At 38.9% G+C, this 21358-nt stretch overlaps 4 protein-coding genes across 5 annotated transcripts; 3 read left to right on the top strand and 1 right to left on the bottom strand.

The window, feature by feature from the left end:
• The first annotated feature begins 560 nt into the window (after positions 1 to 560).
• On the top strand, positions 561 to 1124 carry LOC140796003 (uncharacterized). Its single transcript, XM_073148841.1, has one exon. The coding sequence runs from the start codon at positions 561 to 563 to the stop codon at positions 1122 to 1124; it is 564 nt and encodes a 187-aa protein (XP_073004942.1).
• Positions 1125 to 8772: 7648 nt separating this feature from the next.
• LOC140796002 (uncharacterized) lies at positions 8773 to 9333 on the top strand. The gene has a single exon (XM_073148840.1). The coding sequence runs from the start codon at positions 8773 to 8775 to the stop codon at positions 9331 to 9333; it is 561 nt and encodes a 186-aa protein (XP_073004941.1).
• A 1846-nt stretch (positions 9334 to 11179) lies between these two features.
• LOC140796581 (vascular-related unknown protein 3-like) lies at positions 11180 to 12428 on the bottom strand. Of its 2 annotated transcripts, XM_073149640.1 has the most exons (4): positions 12302 to 12428; positions 11805 to 12072; positions 11675 to 11716; positions 11180 to 11602 (listed from the first exon to the last, which is right to left on the bottom strand). In XM_073149640.1, the coding sequence occupies exons 2-4, from the start codon at positions 12018 to 12020 to the stop codon at positions 11468 to 11470; spliced, it is 393 nt and encodes a 130-aa protein (XP_073005741.1). In that variant the 5' UTR covers positions 12021 to 12072; positions 12302 to 12428; the 3' UTR covers positions 11180 to 11467. The 2 variants fall into 2 exon arrangements, with proteins under 2 accessions (XP_073005741.1, XP_073005740.1); XM_073149639.1 differs by lacking the exon at positions 12302 to 12428 and having other exon boundaries at positions 11805 to 12170.
• A 4578-nt stretch (positions 12429 to 17006) lies between these two features.
• Positions 17007 to 20113, top strand: LOC140797078 (glucose-6-phosphate/phosphate translocator 2, chloroplastic-like). The gene is made up of 5 exons (XM_073150363.1): positions 17007 to 17579; positions 17682 to 17907; positions 18397 to 18619; positions 19080 to 19293; positions 19844 to 20113. Exons 1-5 carry the CDS (start codon positions 17073 to 17075, stop codon positions 19853 to 19855), a joined length of 1182 nt encoding a protein of 393 aa, XP_073006464.1. The 5' UTR covers positions 17007 to 17072; the 3' UTR covers positions 19856 to 20113.
• The last annotated feature ends 1245 nt before the right edge of the window (positions 20114 to 21358 follow it).

The following is a 21358-nucleotide window of genomic DNA, read 5'->3' as shown; positions in this document are numbered from 1 at the left end:
AGGTTCAGATTAACCGCAGTACCAGATAAACAAAGGTTTTTATTATAATTTTCTACTAGCAGGCTGTCATTAGCAGGAATCCTCTTTGCTTAGCTGAAACGGATAGGTTAATAGGAGCAGAAATTAGTCTTTTATTCATCATTAGTTTTCTTAATCCTTCTTTTAAGTAGAAGACTTAAAGCTGTAAAGCAGCTGCTGATCCCTGACGACAAGAATTTCCTATATGCACAAAAGATCCTGCAGCCATGGGTTGCAAACGATCAGACCCAGAAAGTTTCAAAGGTCTTTAGGACATGGAATACTATCCAACGAGCACAAGATAATAATAAAAGAATTAATAACCGTAGGCGTGAAATAAACGGCTAATCGAGTTGCAAACGCATTGCTTCTCTTCTTTGACCTCAAACTCTTGTTTCCTTTTCAAATACACAAAAGAGAATTACTTAATTAACACACCAATACCAAAGGCTAGCTTCCTCTTTATGACACTCAAACTCCTACCATTCCTTATACTCCCCCCCTTCCCTTCCATCTCTAACATCTTCAATCTCTCTTCTCCCATGTCGAAAAAAGGTATCAAGATCTGCTGCACTGTGACGGGAATTCTCATCATTCTCCTCGTTGCAATTCTCGTGATCCTATACTACACGGTCTTCAAACCAACGACGCCGGAGATCGTTACTTCTCTTGTCAATGTCGAGTACGTAGATTTCAGGCTCCTGCCCCTCGCATTCAACCTCACTCTCGGGGTCGAGATCGTCGTCAAGAACCGCAACTTTGCTGGGTTCGAGTACGGCGGCTCGACGACCACGGTCAGTTATCACGGCAATTACGTCGGGTTTGCGCCGATGGAAGCAGGCATGATCCATGCACGTAGGACGGAAACGATTCACACGTCGGTGCAAATTCTGGCATCGAAGGTGGCGGCCAGCCGTTTCTTCCCCTTTGATCTCGCTTCGGGGGGGTTGAATTTTACATCGTCGTCGAGTTTCGGCGGGAAGGTGATAATTGTTGGATTGTTCAAGTTGCATGGATGGGCTGAGGCAGTGTGTTATGTGCGTGTTCAGATCTTTAGCGGGAGTAGAACTTCTACGTGCGATTCAGCATTTACAATTAGTAAATAATAAGAGTTGAGTGATACTGTTCACAGCCACACACACACAGTCATTGGATTTTTTGTGTTTTTATGGGAGATTATACGGATAATGAGTGGATTTTGGCTTTGGCTTTTGCTTTTGTATGATCAGTATAATGTTGAAGTCTATTTAAATACGGGTTTTGATAATTGCAGATGAATTTCTTCTTGTAAACTGCTGTAACATATTAGTGAAAAAGGAGAGGTACTCCACAAAAAGAAACCATATAAGATGAGATGTTTATGCACTAGCTAAACGGAGACCTTAACACAGAGTTCTTGTTCATAGGGGAAGATTTTTTTTTTTAAATCATATCAAGAGCTCGAAACCTAGATATGGGTCGGACAAAGAACTAACGCTCAAAAGCTTTAAAGCTCATCAAATTTTAGCTAATATACTAAGCCGCCTACTTTTTACTTTAAATTATGTGCATTGCTAAACTATTACTTTGAACTAAACACTACTGAGACATTGCTCTAAGCCATCACGCTGTTGAGTTGCTTTTCCATACCAACTACATCGTCGAGTCATCAACCGAGTTAAGTCATTGAGTTAAATCATCACTAACTACCAAATAATTTTCTACACAATCTATTATTTAGAGTTGGAGTCAATTCTATGACCTCCTTAGTTATGGGAAAGATAACTACTAACTCTAGTATAGTTGGTTAGTATTATTATTATTATTATTATTATTATTATTATTATTATTATTATTATTATTTGAGAGTAAGAAGCTATGCTAGCTTGATTAGAATATTTATCAAAAGGAGGAGTGAACACAATAGTTGAGGGAGCTTGTCAGTAGACCTCAACAAGTAAAATTGGGAAGCCAACTACCCCTAGTGTGCAGCCTAGTTTGTCACCCTATTGGCTTCCCTAAATATGTGGGAAACTCTAACCTCACTAAAACCTCTCAACATTACAAAACACTCCTCCATTACAGTTCGGATCCACCAAGGCCTCATCCCAATTAGAGTTGGTTGGGTTTTTTTAATTATTACAAAGAGCAGGAATTCATCTAGTGATTACAACTATTTCTATCCTGCAATTATCACATACAACAATATGCTTAAGCTCTGAAGGCCAATGATCTGTCGGTCCCCACCAGTGGCTAGTCCCTATCGTCCGACCACCCTTAGCCAGCCAATATGTAGCAATATTACTTTCTATGTGTGTGTGTAAGAACGTCACACTCATGAAGGACACCAACATTTGTCAACATTCATTCATAATGCCCCTCAAGCACCATGGTGCGCCTCTCCCATTCTGGAATATATATATATATACCATGCTTTCTGTATTCATTTCCACTATGATCTTGTCCCACCTTCCCTGAGCTACTCAGAGTGCTGCTTGTATGGCTTTGGCCTCGCAGAACTCGGTAGAGATTTTACTGGAAGGTTCTGACCTTGCTAACCACACTTGGCCTACTACATCTCTCACAATGAAGCCAATTCTTTCTTGGTACTCGTTCTCCACATAAGACCTATTAGTATTGACTTTGATCCATCCACTTGAGGGGCGCCATTTTGTAACCAGCCTTGAACTGCCCCGCCGGTGGTTCTTCCTTATCTGACTTCTATACTTCTGGGCTAGGTTTATTACCTAAATGGCCACCACCCTTAGAGTGGACCTTGCAGTTCTAAAAATTATATTATTATGCTCCTTCCATATACCCCATAATGAAGCCGCAATAACTGCTTTGGTCTAGGCTGCCTTAGCTGGGTCATTGCTCCAATCCTTGGTGGCCCACTCTTGATCAAGCTAGCCCCCACCAAGCCCTTCAATGTTCGCCATCTTCACAATCCAAGCACACCTCTACCACAAACCTACATTGATATAATAGGTGTGCCACGGTCTCCCGGTGTAGCCTGTAGGGCTCACAATTACCCTCCGATCTGCAGTGGCAAATATAAAGATACACTCTAGTAGGAATCATGTTCCAAAAGGCAGTCCAAAGAAAGGTCTTGATGCATGGGGCCGTCTGGATGCACCACAACTTTGACCAACCCTTTCAGCCTCACTCTTCGGGCTTCCTAAAAATTTTTTAAATAGATTTGGCCTTTGCTTCTCTACTTGCATCCAAAGCCCAGACCAATAAGTCATCACTTAGCCGGCCACATGTCGGTATCATAGCAATTAAGAAGGTAATATCATTGTAAAACCCCTTATCAACCTAGTATTGATCGAAGCCCCATTTTACATGAGATTGACTACCCAAGAGGTAATGTCAAACCCTTCCACATTAATAGTGCACGACCACTTCACTATCGGTCTTTTTTTGAGCCATGGATCCAGGTCATCATCCCATCACTAATGGTTACTTTGAGACCCTTCTTCCGCTAATTCACCACCTGATAGACCGCCCTCCACAACCATGAGCATCCCCCCTTCGGCCTCGTCTCCCAAGGCCGAAGCTAGCCATACTTGTGCCTAGTGATTACAACTCATGGAGTTTGCCTGCCCTAAGTACACTAAGGACATGCTTGCCAAACAAAGTGCATTTTGCCACTTAGAGGTTTCTTACCCCCAGCCCTCCTTCACTCTTCTCCTTTATGATAGGTTCCTAGCTTATTAAATGAAGCCCGTGCCTCTCAGCACTCTTCTCCTATAGGAAAGTCCTTACTTTCTTTACAATTTTGTCGAGGGTAGAGTCTGTCAGCCAAGTTGATCCCATCCAATTGTACGAAATGGTTGTCAAGGTTGACTTCACTAGAGTTAACTTCCCCACCAAAGACAATACATTCCTCTTCCAACCAGCCAGTTTTTGACGAACCCGATCCACCAGGTCTCAGTGACTGAGAACTAGGATTCGGTGTCCAAATATTTTGATGTCGAGATAAATAAAAGGCATTTTGGCTCTTTTGATCTGCATCAGCTTGTAGATCTCCTCTTTAGCCTCTTCTGCCATCTACTTCGAGATGAAGAGCTCTGATTTGTCTTTGTTGACCTTCTGGTTCGTGAGATGGGAGTATTGTTCCAGAGTCTCGGTTAGCACCACAGTATTATTCCGGTCCGCTCTGGTAACTAGTAGTAGATCATCTGCATATAGCATATGCGCCACCTTCCCTTCTCCAAAGTCCTCCATCAATCTGCCTATCATCCATTTTCTTTTTGATAATAGATGTTAATAACTGCGAACAAAAGATGAATAGGTAAGATGACAAGGGATCCCCCTATCGGATGCTTCAATGAGGTGATATCCAGTCCCTCGGCGACCCATTGATTAGCAACCCGAAGCTAGGCGAGGCAATGCGTACTCGAACCCGGCTCCTTTATTTCACCAAAAAATGCATAAGCTCCAGAGTTCTCATAATTGCCTCCCACGACAGTCGGTCATACGCTTTCTCTATATCCATCTTGACCATCATAATCGATGGGGAAGTCCGGCCGCTAGCCATAGAATGGGCTATTTCCTGCACCACTAGTGTATTGTTTTGGATGGTCCTACTTGAAACAAAAGCTGCCTACTCCTGCCCAATGAGCTTTGGTAGGAGCGGCTTCATCCACTCAACAAGTACTTTGGCAATCACCTTGTAGGCTACATTGCAAAGCGTGATTGGCCAGTAGTCCTTGACTCTTACCGAATTCTCCTTCTTTGGGATTATTGTAATGAAGGTTCATCCCTAGTGGTTCGGCATCCTTCCTTTTTTGAAGAATTTCGACACAGTTTGATAGAGGTGACTCCCCTTCTCCTCCCAATATGTGGTGAACACCTCTGCCTAGAGGCCACGAGGACTTGGGTCCTTGCCTTGAGGCATGACGAAGATGATGGCTCTAATCTCCTCTGAGATGATCTGTTCAACTAGCCTCTAAGCATCTCTCACTTAAGAAAGGGATGGTGGGTAGCAGCCTTCAGGCTTCATCAACATTCTCCTCTTCAACCATCGGCCCCCATAGCTCAGAGTAGTGGGCTTGGAACATCGCCCTTATCGCCTCCTAACTAGTGTGCCAAACTCCAAGATCATCCGTCAGGCCGGAGATGTGATTTCTTTGGTTTCTAATATTCGCCATGAGATGGAAGGAGGTCTTCTTGTCCCCATCTAACACCCACCGAAGCTAAGACTACTACAGCCACTTAAGATTTATCTGTATACTTAATGTGCTCTTTAAGTTGTATAGACTTCTAAGCAGGCCTATCCAGTTCTGGTCTAGCCCCCTTACATCATCCTCTTCTTCTAGCTTCGCAATATCAAACTACACCGCTTGGAGTTTGGCTTCCACATTCCCGACGCATCCTCTGCTCCACTCCTTGAAGGCCCTCTGAGTGGCAAAGATTTTGTGCGAGAAGCTATGCATGAATCCCCAACAGCCTTCTCTACTCTAGATTTGGACCATTAGACTTTTGCTTTCTTCATACTCTATCCACATATGCTCAAACCTGAAAGGCTTAACCCCATGCCTCTTATCCTCACCAAAGGTCATTAAGAGTGGCGCATGGTCAGAGGCAGTTCTATCCAAATGAGAAACATTGCAGTTGTTGAACTGTGTCAACCATTCCGAGTTAAATAGTACTCTATCGAGACAGACCCAGACTCAATCCATGCTAGGTCGGTTGTTGCACTAGGTGTAAGGAACACCCTCAAACCCCAAGTCGCAAAGTCCAACCCTATCCACAAAATCCTTAAAGGCTTTATCCTTCGCCCATAGCCTGGCTATCACCCCAGACTTCTTTTCTTTTGGTGATAGAATGGCATTGAAGTCTCCCATCACTGCCCAAGGTAGATCAGTCGTAGCAATGCTGGATAATTCACTCCAAAGCTTAACTTGTTCATAGTGGTAGTTGCTGGCATAAAAAAAAAGGATAGCATGCAGGTTCCTCCATTCAGCGTAGTGATAATTGCATGCGTAGCATATCTAGATATTGCCACCACCTCCACCTATCCAATGTAGGGCTTCCAAAGCAAAATTATGCCACCTGATGCGCCCATTGCTGGGACACAAAAATGTGTCCAACCATGACCCAAGGCTCTACCAACACTACTGCTCTTCCTTCAGCTAACATGAGTCTCAGCAAGACACCATTTCCAATTTGTGTTCCCTTACTAGGTCCCTACACCGATTCAAAGCCTCTTTCTTTAAAGCTCCTCAGCAATTCCAAACTACTATCTTAAACATAAGCACTAATATACAGTAGATTGGAGAGTCAGTCTCTCCTTCCTCTCTTCGTCAATGGAGTATCCTCATCGACCCTCTTGTCCTCCATATGGTCTGTTGCACTATCAATCGATCCAATAATTAGCGTACTACACGTATCGCACAGCACCAGGGCTTTGCAGCTTTGGTAGTCATGCTCCATTTCCTCCGTATCCATCAGCTCTTTGCCGGAGGTGATACTACCCTTCAACCGAGCTACCGCCCATTCATGCTCAGCCGGTGGATCCTATTGTTCATGTCCATTAAGAGCTGAGCAACTTGAGGCTACCCCCTCAATTATCAGTTCTCTAGGGAACTCAGCCTCCAAGGAAAAAAAATTAGTTTTAAGATTTTGCATGGTTTTTACGTAAGCTAAGGATGTGGTTTTACCTCTTCCATCACCCATATGTATGTTGAACCCTCCAATTAGAACCGACTTGCTTCTCTAACATGACGATTCACTACTGGTGCCATCCATCCTACGAGAGATATTTTTTTGCACCTCGTTCTCTTCGATCCTTCCATTCATATCATACAACTTGCTATCAGATCTTGTCGCATTTAAAGCCCCGTCTCTAGAAGCTGATAGCGAATCTGTCTCTAGGCCTGTCTTTTTTGCCCTTCTTGGAACCCGTTGATATTTTTTTTGTGATGGCTCTCCTTTCTCCCATTGACTCCCAAGCTTACGATCAAAGCTCACATGCCCCATGCCTTTCTTAGCTTTCTTTGACTGTTCTTCTTCCTTGTTTCCTTTGTCTTCTTTCCTTGTTTTGGCTTGCTTCAGGTCGTTGTTTCGTTCCTTGGTCTCTTTGCCACTCCTTGGTTGCCTCCTCAAAACTTGCTGCCGTAGGCCATCCTCTGACCAGGTTCCCTAGGTTGCCTCAGTTTGGCCGATTACACCCTTTGCTGGACCACCGCTTCCTTGACTTACCGGACTATCCATTCTCCAGCCCTGGCTAGCCATCTTTGATCTTCTGGCCACCTTTAGCCATGGCCCAAACAGGTCCGACTCGTCCACCAATGATGTCGCCTCCCTACCTATCTGTTTTGCAGTTGTATCTCCACTATGAGTACCTCTTGCGCTCCGGGCAAGAGGATTTCTCATGTCCAAGCCTTTCGCAACTGAAGCACACCCTTGGTATATCTTCATAGACCACTATTTGTTCCACATTGTTGGTCTTTGGGCCAAGCCAAACTATTTGCTTTAGAGGTTTGCTAGGGTCAATCTCCACGCACACTCAAGCATATCGGCTTCTATTATGGTCGAGCGTGGTCTCATCCACCCTTAATGGCTTGCCTAAAAAGGCCGCTACTGGTATGAGTGATTCTAGCTCCCAATATTCCTTAGGTAGATTTGGGAGTTGAGTCCATACCGGGGCAGTTGTGCAGGCGGCTGCAGTTAGCCGAAAGTCATTCCTCCACTTTATGAGGTTTAGCACCTTCCCTCCTATCGTCCATGGTCTGTTGGATATAACGTAGAGCATATCCTCCTCTTTGATGAAATTGAATGCATAGAATCCGCCATGTCTGAGACTTCAAACCCATCAATTCCATTCCACAGTCGAGCAAATATTAACTTTTAGCTTGTATAGTGGAATATATGATCGAAGAAATCTTCCAAAGAGGGTTAGTCGCCAACGTTCTCTACACTTGGCCAAGATGGTCAGGTCGATTATCACACAGTCATCCGTCTATTCCTTTAGCTTATTAAGTATCTCTTCCGGAATCTTGCTATTGCCACCACCAAGGCCCAAGATTTCCTTTCCTCAACGAAGCCCTCCTTTGTTGAACATCTTGTCCACCAGTAGTCGCCGGCGACGATTTGCCTCCCAGCAAACCCATCCTCAACCTGGTAGTTTTATCTTTTTTTTTTTTTTTATCATTCATGAGCCCGAAGGCTAGATATGGGCTGAACAAAGGGCCAACCCTCCCTAGATACAGAGGTACTTTAGGCCCCACCGAGCTTTTAGCTGTCTAGTCTAGACTTCAAGCAAAAGCTTAACCTGGACATGTCTATATATCTACCGTGATGTTTGTGCTTCTTGTTAAGCTGGATAATAACCTTATCCACTTTGGTAGAAATGGCACTCTCCATTTCAGTTAGAGTTAGTTGGAAACCGGCGGGGAGTCTTTTTAGGTAGAATAAGCAAGCAAGCAGATTGTCTACATCCCAGGATGCAGGAATTTCCAACTTCTTTAACGAACCAATCGAGAGGCGCCAGCTACAGTGTCTGCAGGGAAGTTCCTGCAGCTTCTGGTTTGCAAATGATCAACCCAAAAGAATAACCTACTGGCGCGGAACAAACGGCTAGCTGCGACTTGCGACCCACAAACTCTTTCCTTCCTTTGACCTCAAACCTCTTTGGTTTCCTCTTCCAACACACAAAGACTCAAAAATTAAAACTCCAATACCACAAGCTTCCTTCTTCCCAAACATAGCTCACAAGCACACAATTTAACATCCCTAATCTCGTTTGCTCTCTAACTTTCTTCATCAATGTCGAAAAGAAGTATCAAGATCTGCAGCATTGTGACAGCAATTGTCATCCTCCTCCTTGTTGTACTTCTTGTCATCCTATACTTCACAGTCTTCAAACCAAAGACGCCAGAAGCCACTGCTTCTGTTGTGAATGTCCAGCATGTAGATTTCACTCTCGTTCCCCTCACATTCAACCTCACTCTCGCGGTCGAGATCGTCATCAAGAATCCTAACTTTGCAGGATTTAAGTACGGCAGCTCGATGATTACAATCTATTACCATGGAGATCTTGTTGGCTCTGCACCTATCAACGCCGGCATGATTCATGCACGTAAGACAGAGACGATTAGCACCTCGGTGGAAATTCTAGCATCCAAGGTGATGGCCAGCAGCTCCTTCCGTTCTGATGTTTCCAAGGGATTGGATTTTACATCTTCGACAACTATTGATGGGAAGGTGATCATTTTGGGAATGTTTAAGTTACACGCATCGGCTAAAATAGAGTGTAATTCGCGTGTTTGGATCTTCACTGCAACTAGCACTTCGACATGCAATTCAGAATTTAAAGTTCAGAAATAAGGGTTCAGTGGATTACTTCTACTTTTATGGGAAATAAGGATGATTGATTGAATTTTATCTTCTGAAGTTTATTTACTGTATTGTAATTTTTTTTTTTCCTTGTTACCTACTGTAACAATTATTGCCATTGATTTTAGCGAAAGAGAGCAATATTGTTGCATTGATGCATTCTTCATACAAGATCTTACAAGAAAATTTGACACTTGAAGAGGGCCTGTTCAGATGATCACTAGATATATTGTCAGGTGTAATCACAAAAATTAGGTTTCAGAAATCGTATAGAAGTTCTGATTTGTGGCAAGCACATAGCTTCATGTTTAATATATTAATAACACCGACTACTTTTAAAATAAAGCATAACTCTGCAGGCTGCCAGGTCTAATGAAATGTCTAATTTCCTAGTAATTGACATGACATGATCTAGTTAACGACGATAAAATTTGATACAAGAAAAGTGAGGCGAAACGAGCATCAATACATATGTAACCAATATTCCACCTAAAAGAGGCAGGAAACGTCATCCAGATCAATCAGAGTCTATCTACTAAATGTATGAATATTTGATAATCCACTCTGTTATGAACTATTTCTGATGTCACTGTTTTTATTCCAGTTGGTTTAACCTTAAGACCTGAATGAATCCTAGTGAAATAGGTAAAATTCTCTCTTGTTAGCTGATTGGTTGATCTTTTAACAATCCTTGATTCATCTCTTGGTTATCGAGGATTGTCTCGCGAAACATATCTAATCTACCGCTCAAGAGTATTGTATCAGAGAAGATAGAGACATAAAGTGTTATTATATCTACCATAGCAACATGACATCCCAACTAACTTGTGCCATTGATTGCTGAGGTCCACATCACAGGACTATGACTATTCATCAGATTTAAGCTAGATGCATTCATGGGTCACTGTTAGTAACACCTATCCTTCTATACAAGTTGAATTTAATTGGATTTAAGGGGCTCTTCGAATCTAATTAATTTTCTCAAGTTTTAAGACCATGGAGTCTTCTATATGCACCTACCTTTATTCTTTGCACATGGAGAGGTATCATCTTGAGCAATCTTTTATACATAATTATATTATGCAAGGCCTGCAATAGTCTTACTATATTATGTCTCATTGTAGGTTCTATCTTAATTATATTGTTATTTGTGAATGGAGGTGGTTTTATATCCATAATGGGCAGCCCAAACTGGTCCTCAACACCGCTAAGAATATATCGCAACATAGAAAAAGATAATCTGATATTTGATAATAGACGGGTCTGATTCTGAACAAATCAACCTTCCATTCTATAAGGAGTACTAGTTTTCTCCAATTGGCGTAATTTACGATCACAATCTGTACTACATGCAGTTTTCTGTTATTTTTATTTCCAGGTTTTCTCCAAATATCGCCGTTTGCACACATTATCAAATCAGATCCTCTTTGGATTTTCTTAATATATAAATTTGGATCTTATTATAATGGTTGGGTGCATCTTCTCGGTTAGGTATTAGAGACTAGGATTCGACAAAGAAGTTTAGTGTGAACGCTTACTTCTTGGCTGAGATATACCTGACAATAAGGAATTCATATGAACTATAGGTATTAATTATCAAAACAGAAATAAAGAAGATTATAAGTTATTCTACAAACTAATCATAATAATACTTGTCTATATTCTTGTTTGTTTACTCATCATCTCCTACTTTTGCAAGCTGAGGAGATAAACAACTGATCAGAGACTTGTCAGACTTGCAGAAGCCATTAGGCTAACAATCTGAGTACCATCTGATTAACACTACCATGATCTTACTTTCAGTTTTACTAACTCAAACGACAAGATTACAAGAATATAGGGGAACAAAGGAAATGTCATCTTCTATATGCATGATTGTGTAGTCATTTGTACAGAAACTAAGCTTTCACGCTTTTAACAAGGCAACTACTAGTATTATCTTACAAGTTGGCTTCACTGTGGCACTGCTCAAGAGGGAATTCTCCATGTTGAGGATTGCTTGATTCCTATGCAACTAAAGCAATCCTTTACATAATATAACATGGAGTAAAATTATTAGAAGAAAACCCACATAATATATGAACCATCCACACCAAGAACAGACAGTACTATTTGATTGCAAAAGCTATCCACCATAGTGATTCAGTAGCATTGCAAAAGGAATCAAACAAAGCCCCCTTTTCTTCAGTTCTGTGCATCCACCAACTAGATCCAGTTCATGCACAAATTTCCCCTTCAATATTGGATCCACTTTCTCTTCCTACAGCCAAGACAACAAAACTCAAAACCAAACAAAAAAATTAAAATTGAAAATTGAACACAAACAAATTACCTTAGGCATCTCCTTGCCATCCATGTTAGTTAAAGCACTGACCTACAACAAATGAAGCAGAAACAAATACCAAACCAATTATATAAAACTCACTCGAGAAAACATCGAAACAAAGATTGGTTCCTCCAACCTTAGGACTATTTACAGGAGAGCTAGCAGTATCCACCAATTCCTCATCATCTAAAGGCCCCAACCCCCTCTTCTTCTTTAGTGGCCTTAATTTCTTGCAGCTGATCGACGAAGCACATGAAGAGGCATACGAGATCATGGCAGAGTCTTCGACATCGCTAGAAGATATAGCAGCTCTTCTCCTCTCCTCTGATGCTCTGAAGTGCTCAATGTACATGGTCCAACTACTCTCCTCAGATGAAGTTAGGCTCCCACTGGAACAAACACCACTGTAGACAGAAGAGTTAGCTGATTCCTCCATTAGTTCCAGATCTTTGAGAAAGTTATATTGCACATTAAAGATGGTGTCTCTTGAGATATTTATAGAAGATACCAGATGAGATAATAGAGAGAGAAGAAAAAGTATAATAGTGATTATTATATATTGGTGTATAGGCAGTTAGGAAGTTGGAATCATAAGCTGCATAGAAAATATAAGAAACAATGGGATGCTTTGACCTGAACAACAAGTTGTAGAAATTTTTACACCAAAACCATCATCCCCTTATCTTGTACAACATAGAAGTAGACTTGGAAGTTATGACCTCAGTCGCCATTGTGGCGGTTGCTTGAACAGTTATTACAGTTAAAAATAGGAAGTTGTGGCCTCCATGTCTTGCAAAAATTATCCTGTAAGGAATTTTTCTTCACTATATATATATATATATATATATATATATATACATAGAATTCGCGCACCATCATCCTTCATTCTTGCTTTTTAATTGCGAAAATGTATTGGAATCAAAGAACTTGTTCCTCACTCAAGAAAATTATAATAATTTACTCGAACGTGCGCTCTCAAATTCAAATATTTGATATGAAAAATACTTAAAATTAGTCTCATTCTTAATTGAGAAGCATGCTTAAGACTGTGTTTTGTAGAGAAGAATTGGCATTCTCAAAGAAAATGACATCACAACCATCCGACACATGATGACATAAATGAGAATTATGCTCATTAAGGGTGTGATTAACTTGCATTACATCAAATATATAGTGGTATTATTTGATACGTTGAATGGTATTCTAGATATTGTAATAGAATGGCAACTTCTCTTCGTGCTAAAGTTGAAGTGGATTCTATAAATTAGTTCTTTTCAAAGAGTAGTTAATATATGATCTATAAAACATTCAGGATAATGAACTTAGTTTAGATTGATAATCATATATTTATAGCTATTAAAAGTACGTACAATGCTTATTTAACTAGAAAAAAGTACAACGCTTATGAGTAATACTAGCTATTATAGCTATAAAATTGAAAAACAAATATTATTTATTATTTGTATACATTAAAGTGTGCCCACAAATTAAGAAAAGGTATACTTGCATTATATCAACTAATCTCTCTATTATCATATCCTCTTTGAACATTACCAAATCAAATTTCTCAAAGAAATAACAAAATGTATGCTAGTTTCTTCGATTATGAATAAGTTAATATGATATTAAATAAACTACTTAGGACCATATTAAGAACCAGTAGATATATATTATGTAAATCATTAATTAAGTCATTCAAAATCTCTTAATTAATCCTCTTTCCCTAGATCTAAGATATTTCTAACCCAGTAATAGCCCATTAGTCAAGTGGCAAAGATTGATGATTAAGATAAAATGATAAAGTATTAATCTTTCTTATACCATTTTGTGATCTTACTATGAGTCATCAAACTTCTTATAAATTAATGAAAAGGGATACCCCTGGGGTTGTAATAAGATATAGATTATCCAATGGATGACCCAATCCAAACCCATGAGAAGTTTGATTTCTAAATCAATATTTGGATTCAGAATAAATTAAAACAAAACAACTATATATGTAATCTTAGACAAATGAGATAGATTGCCTACTTAATTATGTTGATTAAATTAAAATTAATACGATAAAGACCGAAGAATAAATGAAAGAATTCATTCCTATTTAAAATGGATTAGATGCTTAGATGATAAGTGCTCTCCAATTCATTGATGAATTATTTTTCTTCAATTTTTCTTGAATAAAGATTTTGTGCAATTATCCAACACATTATAATTTTATATTAGATATCCCTTAGTATACATACTTATATTATCTATTCACACATGAAAATGAATAATATAGGAAAGTAGTATTATAATTGTGGAAAAATCTTTTTAGTAATTAAAAAAAAAGGGGGGGAAAGATGGCAATTTTATTGGAAACCTCCTTGCTACCATGTCAAAGCTTCTGGTGATCACATAAGATTTAGGGATTTCTTTCTCAAAAAAATAAAAATAAAAATAAAAATAGGGATTACTTTCTTTCAAATATAAACGCGTTAAACTCATCGACTAGTCTAAAAGTATAAGTTATTAGAAGAAAATAACTTAACAATTAATATTTTAATATCTCGCTTTATTTTTAGATTTGAGATATTTTGATATACCCAAAATTTAGAGCTTGACTTAAATAGGCGTAGGATCGGAAGACTAAACTACCTCCATAATTTAGTTATTTAGCGAGAAATATTGATGGCAACGAACCCTATTATTTTCGGTATTTGAACGGTTAATTTTAAATGAGAAAATTTCTAAGTTATAGTTTGATCTAAACTACATTTGGAGTTTAAGCCATTAACTTTAAAATAGAGAAGAAGATTGAATCAAGTTAACCCGACCTGATTGCTACCCCTAAATCTAGATCGAGCCCGAGAGGCTCATCGAGCTAGATCGATCCAATGGGAGAGCTTGGATCAGCGAATCTCGTTCCTAGCTCCGCCCTTAGGCTATGCTGGGTGCCCAATCATTGGAATGGTATCACTTCTATTATCATCTGATCTCATATATATATTTAGTATTTAACAAGTGCATATGTACCTTAGCACGATGGAAATTTGCATTTAAAATTTAAATTATCTGGGAAGACGAATCCATCAATGAATACTTACAACCCTGTCAATCCAAGCTTGTGATTAGTTACAAACTCATGATTTATAACAAAATTTTACATTTAATATTTAAACAAACATGTAGGAGTGTGAATGAAGCCGAGCTTGATTGAGCCTGGCTTTTATCAAGCTTAAATTGAAATAAATTTTGAGCCTAGATTTATGATCAACCTTGAATTAAAATCATTTTAATTTGAGCGTATTTCGAATTCGAGCTGAGCTCGAGCTTTAATGAGCTGCTCAATTAGCAATTTCAAGCATTATCAATTCAAATTATTTTCGAGCCTGAGTAAACTTGAACTAATTTAGGCTTGAATCAAGCCTGAATGAAGCTTAAAATAAAACCTAATTCAACTATAAAGAGAAGAAGAAGCTGAGCTATTTTCATCTATAAGTTGGATTCTCATAAAACTAGATCCATTCGAACCCTAAATTTTGAAGCTACCTCCATATAAATTTTTATAATTTTTTTATCTCTAGATCGTTCCAAATTTGATTCGTAACATTATATATATATCGAGTCTTATCTAGTCTAACTTGTTTGAGCAGGCTCGAGATCAAGCTAGGCTCGAATTTAATTTCGAATATAAACTTCAAGATTAAGCTCGGCTCGGCTTATTTTGACAGCCCTAAGTACACGAGTTAGGATAACCGTCCAATAAAATATAACAATTTTCATGTAGTCCCACTCAACCTAACCCTTTGTTTTGCCGGACTCAGCCTGAGTTTAGATCCGAACAGCAGCCAGCTTCTCCTGCGCTCCCTCCCTCTTAACCGTACAAAAGCCACGCGGAGGTTTCTCGTTGGTCCAAATTATCATTGCTGTCCGGGAAATAACAGTGGGCTTGCCCCGGTGTCCGCGGACCGGTCGGTGGACCCGTGAGTGCGCATGGCGACGGTCACCGATCTCGGGTGGTGGGCCGTCGCGCGTGGGCCGGAGAAAGCGACGGCCCGGAGAAGAGAACGCGAGCGGTGACCAACGCCGGAGCCCCGGTTTTGGTGGTGACCCGACTCGCCAACGTTCCGACACGTGCAGCTCCCTTCAACGGTGGGGAATTGAAAGGTCCGTACGGCGCCTATTTTGAACCGTTGCTAACTTGCTTTAAATATATATATTAACTCAACCATTCAATTATATTCCTACAATGAGATGATTGATTACTACTTCACTTAAAAAGAAAAAAAAAATTTAGAGTTTAGCGCACTTTAAAACTAAATCGAATTTATATAGTAATTTTAAAATTATTTTTAAGTTTTAAAAAATCGCTAATTGAGATAGTAATTTTAAAATAGTCCTGCAAAATAGGAAGATTTTGGTAGTTTCTAAATTTTAATATTAATAAATTAAAATACTTTTCCTGAAAGCAATATGTGAAAAAAGCAACAAAGAACACCTAATGAAAGAATTATTATTTAATTGGGAAATTTCACATATTTTCCTAATATTTGAAATTTTTAAAAAATATATATATATAATAAAAATGTATAGATTCATTTAGTAAAATGTTAATGAGAGTAAAAAAGCAAAAATGTAAGGAATTTCTATAAAATTTATATTGTAGAAAGCTTCTATTGGCTGCATAAAAATTATTAAATTGTGAAAAAAAAAATTAGGATGTGGAATGACTTCACTCTAGTACATTATTTTTGTTTTAAATAAGTGAAACCAAATGTGCAATAATTTCTCCCAAAAATTTATAAACCTTTTTTTGCAATTGACCTTCATATTCTCAAAATTTTCAAACTTATAAAGTGAGGGAATTGCAATTGCATTCTATGAAACTAATAACATATTATTCTAATAGCAGTGGGCCAGATTATTGTTTGTATTATAGCTAAAAAGATCTTTGGGTTTGATATATTAGCTAAAAACCAAATCCACTTATCATAGCAATTTGATTCCATTTTGGCCTTTATTAAGTGGAGAGTTGAAGCAGCCCCTATGAAGTATGAAATATCTAAGATTTGCAATTTTGGTTCAATAAAGATTGCTCATGGAATTAGAATTCATATATAAATTAAGATTATTTAGATAATAAATAAAATGATATGTGATGTGACAAGAGTAGCCTAAAGTGGCACTAAATTGTGGAGTTAGGTTAGTTTGATGACGACACCTAGTTTAGTTAAAAGCAATATTTATGGAGTTTCGTATTAATAAATAAAAATTAATATTGGAAATTCCAAATTTACCCTCCCCAGCTTCCTCCCTCCTCCTATAAATAGAAACAGAGCTCTCTTCTCTCTCTGCGTCTCTCTCTCTCTCTCTCATCTTCGACGTCGTCCTCACAGGCCAAAGCAAACCTCAATTGGCGACCATGATCTCCGTAAAACAATCCTTGTCGGCCTTTGCCGTCTCCAATCTTACCCGACCCAAATCCCATTCTTTGCCGCCGCAATCCTCTGTTCTTCCTCCTACCTCCTTCGCTGCTCGCACTTCTATTTCTTCTCTGAAGCCATTATATCAAACGCCTGTCGAGCGTTCCAGCGTCCAAACCCAAGATGGTCTCTTCTCGCCTTCTAAGTCTCGAGCCGTGTCCGTCAAGACTCGAGCTTATGAAGCCGATCAATCTGAGGGCATTATTCTCCCAGACGCCGAGGCCGCGGCCCAGAGGCTCAAGATTGGGATCTACTTCGCGACTTGGTGGGCTCTCAATGTGGTGTTTAACATCTACAACAAGAAGGTTTTAAATGTTTTCCCTTACCCCTGGCTCACCTCCACCCTCTCGCTCGCCGCCGGCTCCCTCATAATGCTCGTCTCCTGGGCTACGAGGATCGCTGAGGCGCCCAAAACTGATCCCAATTTCTGGAAAGCTCTTGCTCCGGTAAAAATCAAAAAAAAAAAAAATTTGAGTTTTAGATCGGATTCGAGGTTTTTTGGGGGTTTCCTTGATGTTTTTGTTTTAAATTGTTTGGGTTCTGCTTAGGTGGCGGTGGCGCACACGATTGGGCATGTGGCGGCGACGGTGAGCATGTCGAAGGTGGCGGTCTCGTTTACACATATAATTAAGAGCGGGGAGCCGGCGTTTAGTGTGTTGGTGTCGAGATTTCTCCTCGGCGAGAGGTTTCCAGTGCCGGTTTATTTGTCGCTATTGCCGATCATCGGGGGGTGTGCTCTCACGGCGGTGACCGAGCTGAACTTTAACATGACTGGTAAGCACGGTAGATGAAGAGGAAAACAAAAAAAATTTAATGCTTTACTTGCTGAATTCTCATATGTTTTTGACTTTTGATGAGATTTATGATTTAGGAGTTAAGAAGTGGTTGTCTGTTTCATTTGAAGCATTATAGGATAAATTTCATCTCTTGTCATTCTAGAAATTAAATGGTAAAATGATGAGTTTTTAACTGTTCCAAATTATAATGTTTGGTTTAAGATTAGGATAACTCTTTTTTTTTTACAAGAGTGAATACCTGATAAGTCTAAACGTATTTCCATTAATTGGCATGCATCTGGCTTGGAAACTTGAGGGGGATAAGTATCTCGCTATTCTTCGTTCAAATCCTGTCAAACCTTGCAGGAGATTCTTGATTAGAATAGATGTTAGTCATTATTCGTATTACTATTATAGTTATTTGGATTAAAAACTTGGCATTAGATGGGTGAAATATTTATTGATCTTTTTTCCTAATTACATGCAGGATTCATGGGAGCCATGATATCAAACCTCGCATTTGTTTTCCGCAATATATTTTCAAAGAAAGGGATGAAGGGCAAATCAGTTAGTGGGATGAACTACTATGCATGCCTTTCTATGCTCTCTTTGTTGATTCTCACCCCATTTGCGATTGCTGTTGAGGGTCCCCAGATGTGGGCAGCTGGATGGGAGAAGGCTGTTTCTCAAATTGGTCCCAATTTCATCTGGTAATCATGCCACTCTTCTCTGGAGTTCTCATTGTTTTGTTACTAGCTAGGAGAAAAAGTAAACACCTTACTCTTGCCATTTAAATATGAGTTCTTGCAGTTCACATTTCTTTTTTACAATGTTGGCTCAATTTTTGTACTTTATCCTTGCTCCAGAGAATAGAAAGAGACTAGAACAACTGGTTCTTTTGTGAGAAATTTCTCCTAATAGTTTGCTTTCTTGTTTGGTGAGTGATGAAATCATCAGAATTCACCACCTATCTTGCTCATCATTCCTGTTGGTTATAGTTGTGAGATATAGCATGCATAAGATGATCAGATACTTTTGGTTGTGCTTCTGTTTAGTTTAATTTTACATCTACAAGATATAATCTAGCTATCACTGATGTGAGAATGCATTGTTTCTGGACTACATTTCTATTTCAATACCTGAGTTCATTTATGGGTTCCAAATGGTCAGGTGGGTAGCAGCACAAAGTGTATTTTACCATTTGTACAACCAGGTCTCGTACATGTCGTTGGATGAAATCTCTCCTTTGACATTTAGCATTGGGAACACAATGAAGCGCATAACCGTCATCGTCGCATCGATCATAATTTTCCATACACCTGTCCAACCCATCAATGCCCTCGGAGCTGCCATTGCAATTTTTGGAACATTCCTCTATTCCCAGGTAATTTCAGATCTTTAATTTTCTGAGAATCATTATATGTAAAATTTCCATTGCATCTGAAGTTTATGATCAATTTTGAACTCCTAAACAAAATTAAGAGGTGGTGTTTTTCCTTCATTTTTATGAGATATGATGCAGGATGTCGAATGATTATAGAAACCAGGCTGGGATTACATAAACTTAAGTGATCATCATTTACTTGAATTGTTATTGATGAAGCATATGCTAATGTCACTCTTCTGCCACATCTGATTAAAGGACCTAATTAAAATGATTGTGTTTTGTGGCTCTACTTTCTATAATCCTAATATACTATATAACCAGTTTATTGTTTGTTCACACTCTTTATGTTGTATTATTAAGAATCAACTTCGATGGATATTAAGGATACTTCTGTTAAATAGTCATCTGAAAGTTAAATCAGAACAGCCTTGCCATTATCTTACTACTAAAGTTTTGGTGTTCAACATCTGAGTTTTCTTGTTGCCTCTGATTCTGCGCAATAATACTCTATGTAGTGACTAATCACATCTTGTTCATCTTTTTGCAGGCAAAGCAGTAAAGTTTCACAGGTACCTGGAAGATGCTATGCGAAGATCTCTGTCCGATATGTATTCCTTGTAGGTTATGCAGATTGTTCATGGCAGAACCAATTTTGTGAGCTCTAGCGATAGCGAGCAATAGCTGTAGCATGTTACACAGATATTATCTCTTCAAAGCCTTAGCGCATATTTTATGTAATTAGTGTCCAGAGGCACATATCTATTCTCATTGTTTCCTGTGAAGAGAAGCATTAAATAAAAACCTAGTTGTTGTCTAACACTTGAGATCTTGTGGTCCTCAAAATGAATGATTCTTGTCGCAGAATGTATTGGCTTAGACACAACTAATTGTCCTTACCTCACTGGGAACAGCCAGAGAAATGGAGTAAGGGATAAACTTTGGACCCTTAGGTTTAGTAGGATGATTTGTTGTTTAGCATTTGACAAGCAGCATGAGATGCCTTGCCATTAATTGAAAGGCTGGAGAACTTGTCCAGATTATGGTGTTTGGTCTGCTTGCAATCCATTTGATGGATCTCATCTTGGATTCTTGCTACTTGTTGCTGTATCTGGGCTACATTAGTTCTGAGATTTCTGGGTCCATGTTCAGTGAAGGGCAGGATCTCCCACTGTAAAATAAGCCAAGTAGAGAACTGAATTCAAAAGTCTTAAGCTAGGATTAAGATACAGTGATGCTCTGGGTGAAATTTCTACTTCATTAGGGGAATATGTTTACTAGACATCTTGGAATTTTTCAGAGATATGAATACTCTTGTCGTCTGTGTCCTATAATAATTTGGGTTAATTATACCAAACCCATCAAACCATTGCCTATCTTCACATATACCCTCTTATTTATTTTCTGATACATTTTTATGCAGATATCAAACAAATGGTAAAGGGGATCAATGTGCCACAAAATATGATAAGATCTATATAAAAATGAATAATAGTTCAGAAGCTTAGGTTTAATTATCCCTAAGATTTTTTTATAGCAATTATATTTTCTTTATTTTGAAGTAAGTTTTATCAATGAGATAGATACTCAGCAACTGTACAGTAAAATAGTAAAATATCTTGGCCTGATCTAATAAATCTGCAAGTAGCTCAGTTGCAAGAAATTCCTGCAGCAAGGATTGTGAAACATAACATGTTAGGCAAAAAAATAAAAAAAATTCTTCACAAACTTAATCTCTTTTACACAATTTATCTGCTGGATACCGTGTAAAAATCCTAGGTCAAAATTCACCAGCCAAAAAGTATCCAAAATAGAATCAAATAAAACACTGGTTATGCATTTATTGTGACTAAATCCTCTTTTCACTATTTCTAACTGGGCCCCAGTAGCATCAATTAAATCAAGATAACCTACTCAGGGTATTTTATGAAAGTTTGCTGACATACAGGGGATGCTAAGCATTGGGTTCTAGTATACAGAAATCAAACAAAAAATAGTGACCAAATCTTCTCTTCTTTTTTTTCAGAAAAGCACAAGTAGAACGATAAGAAGGTCTTTAACCTAA

Source organism: Typha latifolia, chromosome 10 (assembly GCF_019914945.1).
Source record: "Typha latifolia isolate L0001 chromosome 10, TyphaL0001v2, whole genome shotgun sequence".
Classification (NCBI taxonomy): Eukaryota; Viridiplantae; Streptophyta; class Magnoliopsida; order Poales; family Typhaceae; genus Typha; species Typha latifolia.
This window is presented reverse-complemented; position numbering and strand designations above follow the sequence as displayed.

Coding starts and splice junctions, on each gene's coding strand:
- LOC140796003 (XM_073148841.1), top strand. CDS start 561: ATGTCGAAAAAAGGTATCAAGATCTGCTGCACTGTGACGGGAATTCTC.
- LOC140796002 (XM_073148840.1), top strand. CDS start 8,773: ATGTCGAAAAGAAGTATCAAGATCTGCAGCATTGTGACAGCAATTGTC.
- LOC140796581 (XM_073149639.1), bottom strand. CDS start 12,104: ATGGAGGAATCAGCTAACTCTTCTGTCTACAGTGGTGTTTGTTCCAGT. Junction 11,717..11,804: donor CTCCTGTAAATAGTCCTAAG/GTTGGAGGAACC, acceptor CATTTGTTGTAG/GTCAGTGCTTTAACTAACAT. Junction 11,603..11,674: donor ATGGCAAGGAGATGCCTAAG/GTAATTTGTTTG, acceptor TCTTGGCTGTAG/GAAGAGAAAGTGGATCCAAT.
- LOC140797078 (XM_073150363.1), top strand. CDS start 17,073: ATGATCTCCGTAAAACAATCCTTGTCGGCCTTTGCCGTCTCCAATCTT. Junction 17,580..17,681: donor TCTGGAAAGCTCTTGCTCCG/GTAAAAATCAAA, acceptor GGTTCTGCTTAG/GTGGCGGTGGCGCACACGAT. Junction 17,908..18,396: donor GCTGAACTTTAACATGACTG/GTAAGCACGGTA, acceptor AATTACATGCAG/GATTCATGGGAGCCATGATA.